We start from the raw sequence: 15039 nt of genomic DNA, 5'->3' as shown, positions 1-15039 counted from the left end.
TCAAGGTCAACCGACAATGTTGTGCACAGCTATTAAGATTCATTGTAATGCAAATTCTCTTGTAGCGAGTGCACTACACTGACAGCTAGTGACATGCCATGCAACATGCAAACAGTCAACACGAGCACATTCACACGCATGCACGGATACACACTATTTCAATAGCACATGTTCTGTAAACTGTTTAGCTATAAGTAGTGGGACCCACTCAGGTCCTTTTTTAGTTTCATTTACAAAAATTCCCATATAATTTTCTTTTTATATTTTTTTAAAATGCACATTGTTTTCTCATATCCCCTTTTGTTTCCACTAGTCTGAATGCTTCAATTCTTTTTTATCCACCAAGGATCAATAAGGTGGCGTTTGTGGGGTCCACCTTGAAGGTTTTGTCTTTTCGGTCCATCCAGTCTGGAGAAGTGTCAGGTTATCATTGTCAGGTCAGTGAGGTTCATAAGTCAGTCAGAACCTTGGTCATTTGGTCTTGGGTCGTTTTTGGTCATTTGGTCTGAGCACATAATGTCTCATGGATCCAATCAATGATTAGTCAACAAAACTTTCACACAGTGTGATATTATTTATCCAGCTTCCACCAGTTGAAGAAAAATGTATTGTTAATAAATTAACTGGATTTCCCAGGAACACTGCATTCCTCCTGGATGATCATCACCTGTTGAAAAACTTCATTATTATATTAGTCAGTTTGTTTCACATATTCAATCAGATCATTAAACATTGCAGTAGGTGAAGTTATTAGTATCTCATCTTCTGCATAGAAGATATCAGTAGTGGGTTGTTTTTTCTTTCCACTGACCACCTATTCAGCATGCATTGCCCAGTTCTGCCAACTGCTAACCGAGCAGGTGGGTAGATCAATATTATGTTTTGTGACCCATTTACGAATCTTAGGTAAAGCATTTGCCTGAAGGGCATTTTTTAACTGCTGTTTATAGGGAGCGTCATCAACAGTGTCATTGATGCCATCCAATTTCATTGCCTGTTTTCTCCGCCTAGTATTTTTGCTACCGGGGAGCTGGTTATTAAATTTGGAGATCCCTCTCTCATAGTTTGTGAAGTCGGAAAAACTGATGGTGAATATGGTGATGCCTCTTCAGTTATTTGTCTCACTGGCGCTGAGGGCTCAGGACTTCTCGCAGCTGCAGCAGCAGGCCGGGGCTGTGGCTGCCTGCCCCTCCCCCTTACTACACAAGTGTCATTATCTTCTTGTCTGGCAACTGCTATATAAATCTTCTTACACTTTTTATCGTTTCCCGCCTTTCTTTTATGAGCTTCAGAAAAACAATTTTTTTTGCCCTTATTAATTCTTGGCTGGGTTTTTTTCTTTTCCTAAATTTGTCTTTCTGTTGTAATCTCTGTACCAAATGGGTACAAGCAGGAACCGAAAGATGTCCTTTAAAATCATAATCTTTCTGCCATTTAGCAAGATTATTTACTGTGTCTCGATCTTTTGAGTGCATAAACTTTACATCTCCTTCTAACGAGGGCTGCTTCCGGACGCAGTTCCCCATTTTAAGAGTTTTTTTTAATGTATTTTATTAAAAATTTGTTTTCATCTATTAAAAAATATTGTTTAGAACTGAGTTCTACTTCAATTAATTTATATGAGCGCTATTTATTTGATTCTCTACTTTATTATATATGCTTTTATCCTATTTACTCTAGTTTATTATTATTCAGACTCCGCTCTTTATATATATATATATATATATATATATATATATATATATATATATATATATATATATATGTATATATATATATATATGTATATATATATATATATATATATATATATATATATATATATATATATATATATAAACTTTTTATCCAATTTGAATAAAAAGCTAACTCTGACTGCACTGTTCAATTGTTAGGATTAATTGGAATGTATGTACCTGACTGTTGTGAAGTGCCTTGAGACAACATGTGTTGTGAATTGGCGCTATATAAATAAAACTGAATTGAATTGAATTATGTATATAACAGAGGTGCATTTATTATACATATCTTGTACCATCAAATCAAACAGAATTCCTCAACGGGCCCCCAACATTTCCCGGAAAAAAGGCTTCTGGATCAAAACCTAGTTTTGATCTGGTTTTCCGCTTTGAGTTCTAATCTCAGAGAATGCAGGAGTTTTATACTGAGATATGATAACACCTAATATTCAAATCAGAATTCCCTACGACACCTCACAGCTGTCAACAACTTTATGTTAACACCAGCAAGGGTTGTCTCACTGAGAGTGCCGTATGATTCTGCAGACACACACACACACACACACACACACACACACACACACACAAATGCACCAACACACAATCACTTATAGGCCTAAATCACCTAGACTGGGTTTTCTGTTTATTATGTGCTTTTCTTTTTGAACTCAAAATTTTTTCCATGGTGTTGGTTAGCTTTTGAATCTCTTTAAGGGAAATTACGAGTACCTCTAAACTCAGAAACACCTATTTATTCTTAGTTTTCTATGGAGTTGGTTTGCTTTTCAATCTCCTTAGGGGAAATTACGAGTACCTCTAAACTCAAAACTCCTATTTATTCTTATTTTTCTAATATACTTAGTTGGTTCCGTCTTACCTGTGTGCTCGTTCATACTGTCTGTCGAAACGCGTTGATCCACCTTCCCAGTGACCCTCGGCTGATTCGGCGGTTACCAACACAGAATTTACTGTGCAGGATTTTTGTTCTCCAGATGTTCTGGAGGCTGCGCAGAATGGAACCCCACACGAACTGCTGGGCCCCGGGCGGCAGATTTCTAGCGCTCCGGCTCGAAAGACCAAAGAAATGTTAGAGTTAAAAAGCTGATAATTACAGACAAGTGTAAAATAAGGCACAAGGTGAACCAAGTAAGTTTGACTTGCAAGGGAGTCCTCTGCAGAACAGCGACTTCTATCTCACAAAGGAAGAAGTCCTTGCACCAGCCTTTATTTACAACTCACATTCTTAAAAGTAAAAAGCGGGAATTGGTTCAGCCAATTCTTACGGAGATTTCAACTTAGAAGAGTGGTCATTCCCATATATGGTATAAGCATGTCATGTCCAGAGAGTGATCCACTCCAGACCACATTCCTTAACTCTCCACTCCCTTTTACACACTAAAAAACAATAACAGGAATCATCTTCACCAGAATAGAAATTAAAACATAACCCTTGTTTAAAGTAAACAATGATAATTTCTGATACATTTTCCAACATTAGGGAATGTGGATGACCATGTCTTTGTACATTTGCAGTTGTGCCATGCTCTTTCTATTTCTAAGATGTTGAAAGGTGGAGAGGCTTCTGAAGACAATGGAGTGGCACAGCAGAATACGGGGAGCAGTGGGCAAGAGGAAACGAAGTGCCCAAAAACAAAAGGGAGGAAAGCAGGCAAATGCTATGGCCCAGCTAAAGGCCAGCAAGCCACTGTTACACTGTAGGAAATTATAAGCCAACTCATCTCCCATGCATCATATTTTATTTTTGTATGCAAAAACACAGAAATGTAGGTTAACAGGAGTGCACTCGGTACGTTATCTGTACTCTGTCTTATCACGTAGTGACTACTCTTCTTCTAACCAGCATAACAATGCGCACACAATATGCCTACACTGTAAAACACTAGAAGTAGTCAGGATGAAACACACTTATACTGTAAAACACTCTTAACACTGTAGTCATTCCAAATGTAACCAATTACATTACTTTTATATTTATACAGTTTTTTAGTGTTTCTAAACATTGCTTTTTATCACTATTTTAACCTCTGATGAATTAACCTTAGGAACAGTATTTATTAAATCAAACATATTTCAAACAGACGGCTTTTACCGCGTTCCAATTGTAATTCCCCTTAATGAAATGAACCGGAGAGCATTTTATGTTTCCTCTGATTAGCCAACAAAAACACCTTTCGTAAATCTTCAACCCACTATACACGTGTGACCACTAAGGAGTTTCATCACGGACCAACATTAGTGTTAGCACTAATATAGGACCACAAATGTATTTCATAGCATAGCCTTACACTTAGCTCAGTATACCCATTTAACCCAGCATCTTGTATCATTGTCCATTTACTTGGTTCAACATAGGTTTTGGCACTAAATTCAAGCCTTCACAGAACTTGTGTGTCTGTCAGCAGTTAGCTTATATCCTGCAAACTCACAAAAGCATAAAACAGTTCTCTGGTTCATCAGTGCGATCGATGTGGACTATGAGTCTGCCATCTTGAGGCAGGAACTCCACTCCAACCTGTAGACAACAAGCCGCCCTTTTCCAGTCAAGAACCATGACCTTGGACTTGGAGGGGCTGATCCTCATCCCAGCCACTTCACACTCGGCTGTGAACCGCCCCAGCTCATGCTGAAGGTCCTCGAGGGGGCAAGCAGGACCACGTCATCTGCAAAAAGAAGAGGACACAGTTAAATGCCTTCTCCCGGTCCACAAAACACGTGTGGACCGGTTGAGCAAACTCCCATGAACTCTCGAGTACCCTGTAGAGGGTATAGAGCTGGTCCATTTTCCCACGGCCAGGACGAAAACCACACTGCCCCTCCTCCTGAAGCTGAGGTTTGACTACCGGCCGGTCTCTCCTCTCCAATACCCTGGCATAGGCCTTACCAAGGAGGCTGAGGAGTGTGATTCCCCCTGTAGTTGGAACACACCCTCCGGTCACCCTTCTTGTGAAGGGGGACTACCACCCCGGCCTGTCCAGAGGCACTGTCTCTGACTGGCACGCAATGTTGAAGAGGCGTGTGAACCATAACAGCCCCACAAGATCCAGAGACTTGAGGCACTCAGGGCAGATCTCATCCACCTCCGAAGCCCTGCCACCGTGGAGCTTTTTAACCACGCACTGCTTCCACCTCCCACCTCCATGGCCTCACCGAACTCCTCCCAGGCCCAAGTTTTTGCCTCTGCCATAGCCAGGGCCACGGCACGCTTGGCCTCACTGTACCCATCAGCCACCTCAGGAGTCCCACAAGCCAACCACAGCCGATAGGACTTCTTCAGCTTGACAGCATCGCTTACTGCTGGTGTCCACCACTGGGTTTGGGGATTCCCACCGCAACAAGCACGCAGACCTTACACCCACAGCTACGGGCGGCAGCATCGACAATAGACGTTGAGAAAAGGGTCCACTCCTACTCTGTGTCTCCAACCTCCCCCGAAATCTGGTCTAAGCTCTCCTGGATTGGAGGGTTGTTTACATCCCTGGCCGAGGGCTCCGCCAGCTGTTCCTGCTGGGCCTGCCAGGTCTGTGCGGCTTTCTCCTCTTCCAGCGGGTCCAACTCACCACCAGTTGGTGATCAGTGGACAGCTCACCCCCTCTCTTCACCCGAGTGTCCAAGACATACAGCTGAAGGTCTGAAGACACGACAACAAAGTCGATCATCAACCTCCTGCCTAGGGTGTCATGGTGCCAAGTGCACTGATGCTTGAACATGGTGTTTATTATGGAAAATCCGTGACTAGAACATTAAGTCCAATAATGAAACACCACAAGGATTCAGATCCGGGAGGCTATTCCTCCCAATCACACCTCTCCAGGTGTCACTGTTGTTTCCACGTGGGTGTTGAAGTCCCCCAGCAGAATAACGGAATCCCCGAGAGGGGCACTATGCAGCACACCCGACAGGGACGCCAAGAAGGCCAGGTACTCCAGACTACCGCTCAGCCCGTAGGCCCAAGCAACAGTCAGAGACCTGTCCCCAACCCAAAGGCGCAGGGATACGACCCTCTCATCCACCGGGGTAAACCCCAACCCGCCTCTCCCCGTGGGCCACTCCAGAGTGGAAGAGAGTCCAACCTCTCTCAAGGAGCTGGGTTCCAGAGCCCACGTTGCACGTAGAGGCGAGCCTGACTATAGTCGATATCTCTCGATCTACTGCACAAGCTCAAACCCCCCCCCCTGTGAGAGGACATTCCACGTCCCTAGAGCCAGTCTAGTTGGAAATGTATTTACTTATGGTACTCTATATGCATGATTTTAAACGTGTATTATTGGTGCCTTTTTGCAGGTTTTTTCCCATTATTCCCCTCCACATCAGAAGTGAGGTAAAGTTTCAAGTAGCTTCACATTTTGTCTTTAATTGTTTATCTAAGCTTCATATACGAGGTGCTAACAATGGCAGCATGCAACAAAAACCCTGTGTTGTTTGTGATCCTTTTGCATGGGCAAAACCTTTGTGTGCTTGTGGTGTGTGTGTGTGTGTGTGTGTGTGTGTGTGTGTGTGTGTGTGTGCTTGTGGTGTGTGTGTGTGTGTGTGTGTGTGTGTGTGTGTGTGTGTGTGTGTGTGTGTGTGTGTGTGTGTGTGTGTGTGTGTGTGTGTGTGTGTGTGTGTGTGTGTGTGAAGAGCTCCCGGTGAAGCTGTCAAAGATTTCAGGGTACTTGCTGTCTCTCTCATTGATGAACGGGCTGCTCTGAGGTCTGACGTGACGGGCTTTTCAACTCAGGATCTTCAAACAAAACCTTCAAGAGATGAGGGATTAATGGGATAAAAACGAGAATGAGACAAACAGTCTGGGATGGAATGTGCTTGTAGAGATTGTTTCTTGCTTTGGTGGACTTTCTGAGTGTGAAAAGGATCAACAGTGTTGTCTTCAGTCTGGTTTAAACACAGAACTGAATGTGGTACACCTGTACTGGCATTTAGATCATTCAGGAGAAGGTTGTTTTCTGTAGTAAGTATGAATAAAATAACGCAGTGCTGCTTAAAGTGACAATCTGATTCAAGAATATCATCTGGCAGCAAGTTTCCTTCTAGCTCTGTAGAATGTCTCCACACTGTTAAGGTCGCCATTTTAATGACTAGAAAGTTGTTCACAAAATTCTGCATTTTTCAAAGAAAAAAATCTGATTTTGTCATTCAACAATTTCACATCACAAGACGGGTCAATTTTACAGAACCTTTTTCTCTGTGAATCAAAATTTGAAATAATATGGGCCTTAACTTGAACTGAAGCAAGTGCAACCACCTATCAGGGCAGCAGACATGAGTACATAAATTCTGACTAATGATTCAAAACAATGGCACTAGCATGTAAATTTATGTGTAACGTTTCAAAGAGCCAAAAGATTGCTAGTACTATACATAGTACTAGAGTGAAAATAGTTGTCTTTACACATACGTTTAAAAAAAATCTCTTCATCGATTTATCATTTTCTTACTGTTAATTGAGGAGAAATTTGAATACAAATGTGAAGAGCACATTTAATCTGGTAATACAGAGAAAATTATTGGACCATATTATTATTATTATTGATAGCGATGAACAGAAGTAAATGCTGTCTAGCAGTATAACCTTTGCATCTGTTCAGGGTCTGTTTTTCTGGTAGTTTTGGAATGTGTTGCAAGCATCAATGCAAAACAAGTTCATGTTTTTATGCAGTTTTGTTATTTGAAGGCCTAAAGTTCTATTTTACCGAAATTGTTTCAAATGCTTCAACATAGGGAAATGAAGAAAAATATTTGCTTGAATTGCTTATATCTTCAAGTGAATAATAAACTCAGTGATTTAATTTTCCCAGCAGTCCCTGTGTTTGTTTTCTGTTTAAACTCAAAGTGACAAATAAATTAAACTAATTAGTATTTTACAAACACTGACTTTAACATTTTTTGCAATGGATGAAGAATATTATTGAATTTCCACAAAATTATTTTTTTTATGTGGTTTTACTTACATTATAGTACCAAATATGTGGTTTGATCACTAATTATAATTGTGTTTTTTGGCATGTGTAGTATAAATGTGTTCAGTAAGGCCTTTAACACTATTGTGCCAAAAACGTCTTCATACCTTTCATAAATTCACAGATATCATCAAAATATATATATTTCTTGTTTTATCCTGGTTAAAAAGGGGTACTGTATACAGTGGGGAGAACAAGTATTTGATACATTTTGCAGTTTTTCACACTTGCAAAGCATGTAGACGTCTTCAATTTTTTATCATAGGTACTCTTCAACTGTGAGTGATGGACTCTACAACAAAAATCCAGAAAATCACATTGTGTGATTTTTAAGTAATTTATTTGTATTTTATTGCACGATATAATTATTTGATAACCCACCAACCAGTAAGAATCCCGGCTCTCACAGGCCAGTTAGATATTCTTTAAGAAGCCCTCCTGTTCTCCACTCATTACCTGTATTAACTGCACCTGTTTGAACTCGTTATCTGTATAAAAGACACCTGTCCACACATTCAATCAGACAAACTCCAACCTCTCCATAATGGCCAAGACCAGAGCACTGTGTAAGGATATCAGGAATAAAATAGTAGACCTGCACAAGGCTGGGATGGGCTACAGGAAAATAGCCAAGCAGCTTGGTGAGAAGGCAACCACTGTTGGTGCAATTATTAAAAAATGGAAGAAGTTCAAGATGATGGTCAATCTCCCTCAGTCTGGGGCTCCATGCAAGATCTCACTTCGTGAGACATCAGTGATCATGAGAAAGGTGAGAGATCAGCCCAGAGCTACAGAGCAGGACCTAGTCAATGACCCGAAGAGAGCTGGGACCATAGTCTCGAAGAAGACTATTAATAACACACTACGCCGTCATGGATTAAAATCGTGCAATGCACGCAAGGTCCCCTTGCTCAAGCCAGCACATGTCCAGGCCTGTCTGAAGTTTGCCAATGACCAATTACCACTCTAGGTGAGCAAACAAACTGATGCCATCCCAAAGTTCCACCAGCTTATGAAACTCTCCCTAATTGCTCTTGATGAGGAACAGCTGTGTAGCTACATCTGCCTGTCGCACCCTGTGGATAAAGAGAGAACAACACTCCACACAAACACAAAAAACCTGTGCTCGGCTCTGTTGGGTTTCCTTTGATAGAAAACTATTTGAGTTAAAGCTGCAAGCAGCATTGGGCGGCCCTCGCAGCTTGGCGCTGCTCGGCCTTTGTTGCGACCACAAGAGCCTGGCATCGCCACATCGAGGCTACTGATGAACCCTGTGATCGATTCTGGGTCTGTGTTTCAAACAAAGTTAGACCAATTTGTAATAGAGGGACCTTTCCATGCAAAAACTGTGACTTCCTGTTCTCAGGGGGCGTGGCTTTGATGATCTCATAGTATGATCACATAGAATTGTTGGACACCTGAAAGGGATCAATCATACCAGGTTTGGTCTATTTCAGCCGATCTATATTAAGGTTATAGCTGTTTGAAATTATTTGTTGAAAAGGCAAATTTGGAGGCCAAGCCCCACCCCTTCAGCATGCTCAAAAACCCACAATTTTGATAACTTTAATCCCCCATACCTTAAGGACATGTTGACCAAATATGAAGCCGATAGGTCAAGATTCGTAGGAGGAGTTCGTTAAAGTTCGCCATGTATGAAAAATCAAAAATGACCCTTTTGACCCAGCTTCCTCCCACAGTCCAAAAACATGACTGTTAGGTCAATTTGTCTCTCTAAATTGCCCTTATGTGTGAATGGGTGTGGGCATGGTTATTTGTCCTGTGTGCGACCTGTCTAGGGTGTACCCCGCCTCTCCCCCGTCAGCACCAGCTCCTCCGAGACCCAGTGTGGAAGAACAGGGTGTAAAAAATGGATGGATGGATGGACCCTTTGACCCAAAAATTGCCGACTTCCTGTTGGTTTTAGGGCATTCCTTGAAGAGACTGTTTCTCATCATTTGGAGGGATTTACCTATGTACCAAATTTCAAATCTGTAGGACTATCTCAGTTTAGGGGGCGCTGTAGAGCCGTTTGCCACACCCACTTTCAATTCCATTTAAACACTAAAATTTGAAAATTTTGGGTGAGGTTTGGTGACTTTTTGAATATGTTAAAGCTGCCAAAAAGGCAATTCATTTCCCAGATGAATAATAATAATAATAAGAAACATTCTAATTACCATAGGCCTTCACAGCGCTTCGCTGCTCGGGCCTAATAATAAACTTAACTTGACTGCTTTGTTTAATACCCAAGATCAAATTGGAATGCATATGATTGATTTTGAATCTGTCTATATGATTAGACTGAACTGACCATATATTTCTGTGTTTTATTAGATGTATTTATTTTTTGTGCTTTGAGTCAACATTTGTTGACAATTGGTGCAACCTAAATAAATTGAAATCCTCTTCATCTTTGTCATCCAATTTAATGGTTTCTTTTTCAACTAAGGTTGTCATCTATGACCTTTACTAGATGGTAAAGACATTCTGTCTGTAAGTGGACACAATGTTTAAGGGGAAGCATAAATTAGCTTGTGAGGGAGAGCAAGCAAAAGCACCAGTAAAGTTGTCTGCTGCTGCTGTTTTTCTGTGTAAGCATCTCTGCTTCTGCCCCATTTACCATCGCAAAAGTCCATTAGCTGTCTGGAAAAGAATAGATTTATCAGCAACCCTTCCATTTTTAATAAGCTCAGAATTATAAGTGAATATGCATCAGAGAAGGCGAATAATGTTAAAGCATGGGCTGGATTCTGATGGTCTCACTGGGAGTATCAACAGTGCAATACATTTTCAGCCCAAATATGAGCAGAAGAAGGAATGACTTTTATCTCTGCTGTGCAGTGTCTGTCATTACAAGCCTGTAATTATACTTTACACTTGATGGATAGGGCAGGTGTGTGTTTGGGGTGGGGGTAGAGGGTAATTGTGGGTTGTGCTCTGTCCTCAGACAATTTGGAGAAAGTGCAACACTTTTGAACAAGAAAATGAACAATTCACTATTTGATTCATTCCTGTCTTGCTGCATTTCCACAGAATTCTGCTGTTTATTTTAATTTTCTCTGTGTACTCTCCCTCTGCAGCCTGTGAGGTGGGTTTCTATAAGCCAGTGGCAGGTGATGGCCCTTGTGGTAAATGTCCCCAACACAGCCACTCAGAGACCAGAGCTGCAGTCTCCTGCCCCTGTGACTCCAACTACTACAGGGCAGCAGATGAGCCGCCAGCAGCTCCATGCTCCCGTAAGCACAATCACATTATACACCACAACACCTAATTCCACGCTTGAGAACTAAGTGGTAGAAAGTAACACTCACATTGTGTGTGTAAATGTGCTGATTCTACAGTGTTGTGAAAAAAGTGTTTGCCCCTTACAGATTTCTTCTGTTTTTGCTTTTAAATAAATACAAAAACATTTAAGTTAAAAACACAAAGACAGACATTTAACTACTAGAGACACGCGCAATGAAATGTTCAGAATGTTCAAATCAAGCAGAAGTAAAACAACGAGGAATTAAAACGAGGAATCAAAAGGGAGAGAATCACTCAATTATGGCTAATGAGAACCTGTGGTAAAGCAATTGTGTTGATTAGATCTGCAATGAAACACTGGAGATATACTGCATGTACAGTATACTGTACAAACAGAAAGGTAAAATTATTAATAAAATTTAAAAAACACTAAAATAAATCACCCATCAGTCCTCAATGACTATAGACTTGTTGCCCTGACATCCCCCACCATGAAGGTCAGAGAGAGACTCCGGTTAGCCCACCTGAGTAAGCAAACAATAAACTATCAGGACCCCCTTCAGTTTGCTTATCGCTGTGGAGTTGGAGTAGAAGATGCCATCATACACCTGCTTCAACAAACCCACTGTCATTTGGATAAAGCCAGCAGCACTGTGAGGATCATGTTCTTTGATTTCACCAGTGCATTTTACACAATTCAACCTGATTTGCTTTGTCAGAAACTCCAGAAGACTCAGGTGGAGGCCTCAACAATCTCCTGGATCAAAGACTACCTGACAAACAGACCACAGTTTGTGAGACTGAAGGGTTGTATGTCTAACCAGGTAGTCAGCAGCACAGGAGCACCACAGGGGGCTGTACTCTCACTATTCCTTTTCACTCTGTACACCTCAGACTTTCAGTACAAGAAAGACTCATGTCATCTGCAGAAATACTCAGATGATTCTGCAGTTGTAGGATGTATCACATATACAGGTCCTTCTCAAAATATTAGCATATTGTGATAAAGTTCATTATTTTCCATAATGTAATAATTAAAATTTAACATTCATATATTTTAGATTCATTGCACACTAACTGAAATATTTCAGGTCTTTTATTGTCTTAATACGGATGATTGTGGCATACAGCTCATGAAAACCCAAAATTCCTATCTCACAAAATTAGCATATTTCATCCGACCAATAAAAGAAAAGTGTTTTTAATACAAAAAACGTCAACCTTCAAATAATCATGTACAGTTATGCACTCAATACTTGGTCGGGAATCCTTTGGCAGAAATGACTGCTTCAATGCGGCGTGGCATGGAGGCAATCAGCCTGTGGCACTGCTGAGGTCTTATGGAGGCCCAGGATGCTTCGATAGCAGCCTTTAGCTCATCCAGAGTGTTGGGTCTTGAGTCTCTCAACGTTCTCTTCACAATATCCCACAGATTCTCTATGGGGTTCAGGTCAGGAGAGTTGGCAGGCCAATTGAGCACAGTGATACCATGGTCAGTAAACCATTTACCAGTGGTTTTGGCACTGTGAGCAGGTGCCAGGTCGTGCTGAAAAATGAAATCTTCATCTCCATAAAGCTTTTCAGCAGATGGAAGCATGAAGTGCTCCAAAATCTCCTGATAGCTAGCTGCATTGACCTTGCCCTTGATAAAACACAGTGGACCAACACCAGCAGCTGACACGGCACCCCAGACCATCACTGACTGTGGGTACTTGACACTGGACTTCAGGCATTTTGGCATTTCCTTCTCCCCAGTCTTCCTCCAAACTCTGGCACCTTGATTTCCAAATGACATGCAGAATTTGCTTTCATCCGAAAAAAGTACTTTGGACCACTGAGCAACAGTCCAGTGCTGCTTCTCTGTAGCCCAGGTCTGGGGAATGCGGCACCTGTAGCCCATTTCCTGCACACGCCTGTGCACGGTGGCTCTGGATGTTTCTACTCCAGACTCAGTCCACTGTTTCCGCAGGTCCCCCAAGGTCTGGAATCGGCCCTTCTCTACAATCTTCCTCAGGGTCCGGTCACCTCTTATCGTTGTGCAGCGTTTTCTGCCACACTTTTTCCTTCCCACAGACTTCCCACTGAGGTGCCTTGATACAGCACTCTGGGAACAGCCTATTCATTCAGAAATGTCTTTCTGTGTCTTACCCTCTTGCTTGAGGGTGTCAATAGTGGCCTTCTGGACAGCAGTCAGGTCGGCAGTCTTACCCATGATTGGGGTTTTGAGTGATGAACCAGGCTGGGAGTTTTAAAGGCCTCAGGAATCTTTTGCAGGTATTTAGAGTTAACTCGTTGATTCAGGTGATTAGGTTCATAGCTCGTTTAGAGACCCTTTTAATGATATGCTAATTTTGTGAGATAGGAATGTTGGGTTTTCATTAACTGTATGCCAAAATCATCCGTATTAAGACAATAAAAGACCTGAAATATTTCAGTTAGTGTGCAATGAATCTAAAATATATGAATGTTAAATTTTCATCATGACATTATGGAAAATAATGAACTTTATCACAATATGCTAATATTTTGAGAAGGACCTGTAGACAAGAAGCTGAGTACAGGGAGCTGGTAGACCACTTTGTGGCACGGTGTAGAAACAATCATCTCATCTTGAATGTGAATAAAACAAAGAGATGACTGTAAATTTTAAGAGAAACAGGAATAAGTCAAACACTATTTACATCATGGGAGAAGAAGTGGAAGTGGTGGAGGAGTATAAATACCTCGGTGTTCACCTGGACCACAGACTGGAGTGGAGATGCAACTTTATGGAGATGAAGATTTCATTTTTCAGCATGACCTGGCACCTGCTCACAGTGCCAAAACCACTGCTAAATGGTTTACTGACCATGGTATCACTGTGCTCAATTGGCCTGCCAACTCTCCTGACCTGAACCCCATAGAGAATCTGTGGGATATTGTGAAGAGAACATTGAGAGACTCAAGACCCAATACTCTGGATGAGCTAAATGCCGCTATCGAAGCATCCTGGGCCTCCATAAGACCTCAGCAGTGCCACAGGCTGATTGCCTCCATGCCACGCCGCATTGAAGCAGTCATTTCTGCAAAAAGATTCCCGACCAGATATTGAGTGCATAAGTGTGCATGATTATTTAAAGGTTGACGTTTTTTGTATTAAAAACACTTTTCTTTTATTGGTTGGATGAAATATGCTAATTTTGTGATTTTTCATCATGACATTATGGAAAATAATGAACTTTATCACAATATGCTAATATTTTGAGAAGGACCTGTACAATTAAAATTCAACTCAAATTGAACTTAAATCAATCTCTGTTTTTTCTCCAGGACCTCCATCTGCTCCAGTAAACGTCATCTCCTCAGTCAATGGGACATCTGTGGTTTTAGAGTGGGATTGCCCTTTGGATACAGGGGGACGCAGCGACCTGCAATACAGCATATTGTGCCAGAAGTGCTCAGGGGAAGGTCCCTGTGAGGACTGCACAGCTTCTCCTGGAGGCAGCAGTTGGGGGAAGGTGGGTGGAGGGGCCAGCATTGGGTTGGGTGGAGGGGGCATTGTGGAGCGTTCCGGCAGTGCCGCTGTTAGATTCATTCCTCGCCAGAGCGGTTTGACGGAGTCTCGGGTGACAGTGCTTAACCTGGTGGCCCACACCAACTACTCTTTCCGGATCCTGGCCACGAATGCTGTGACACACCTGAGCAATGAAGCATCACCTCATACCATGGTCAACATCACAACAAACCAGGCAGGTAGGGTTCACAACACAAACATATGGCTTGTTAGGAATCACACAATACATTGAGCCAGTGTTGAGTCAGTGTTAAACTTCAAACCAGTTGATTCTCTTTTGAAGACCACAGCCTTGGTGTTTCAGTAGGGCCGATTCACGACTGGTTAAGAGAAAAGAACTACTGTTTACATGGTTATAGTGAGGATATAGTGACCAATCTAAACACTGAAAAACGTTGTTAATGTCAAGTTTGCTGAACAGACCCACTGTAGTATGTGGATCCAGGGATTTTCAAACTGCATGTTAACGGCCAAAATGCCACTAAGGAACGAATATTTTATTAAATTTGCACCAACTTACACC

At 41.8% G+C, this 15039-nt stretch overlaps 1 protein-coding gene across 1 annotated transcript in view; it reads left to right on the top strand.

Moving 5' to 3' along the window:
* Positions 1-15039, top strand: part of epha8 (eph receptor A8) — a 342530-nt gene that overhangs the window by 228211 nt on the left and 99280 nt on the right. Inside the window, exons 7-8 of the mRNA XM_047347467.1 lie at positions 10798-10953; positions 14273-14695. Of these exons, the coding sequence (XP_047203423.1) occupies positions 10798-10953; positions 14273-14695 (579 nt within the window). The remainder of the gene's footprint in view (positions 1-10797; positions 10954-14272; positions 14696-15039) is intronic.

The sequence above is a fragment of the Girardinichthys multiradiatus genome, chromosome 20 (assembly GCF_021462225.1).
Source record: "Girardinichthys multiradiatus isolate DD_20200921_A chromosome 20, DD_fGirMul_XY1, whole genome shotgun sequence".
NCBI lineage: Eukaryota > Metazoa > Chordata > Actinopteri > Cyprinodontiformes > Goodeidae > Girardinichthys > Girardinichthys multiradiatus.
Note: the sequence above shows the minus strand (reverse complement) of the source record. Positions and strands in the feature narration are given on the sequence as shown.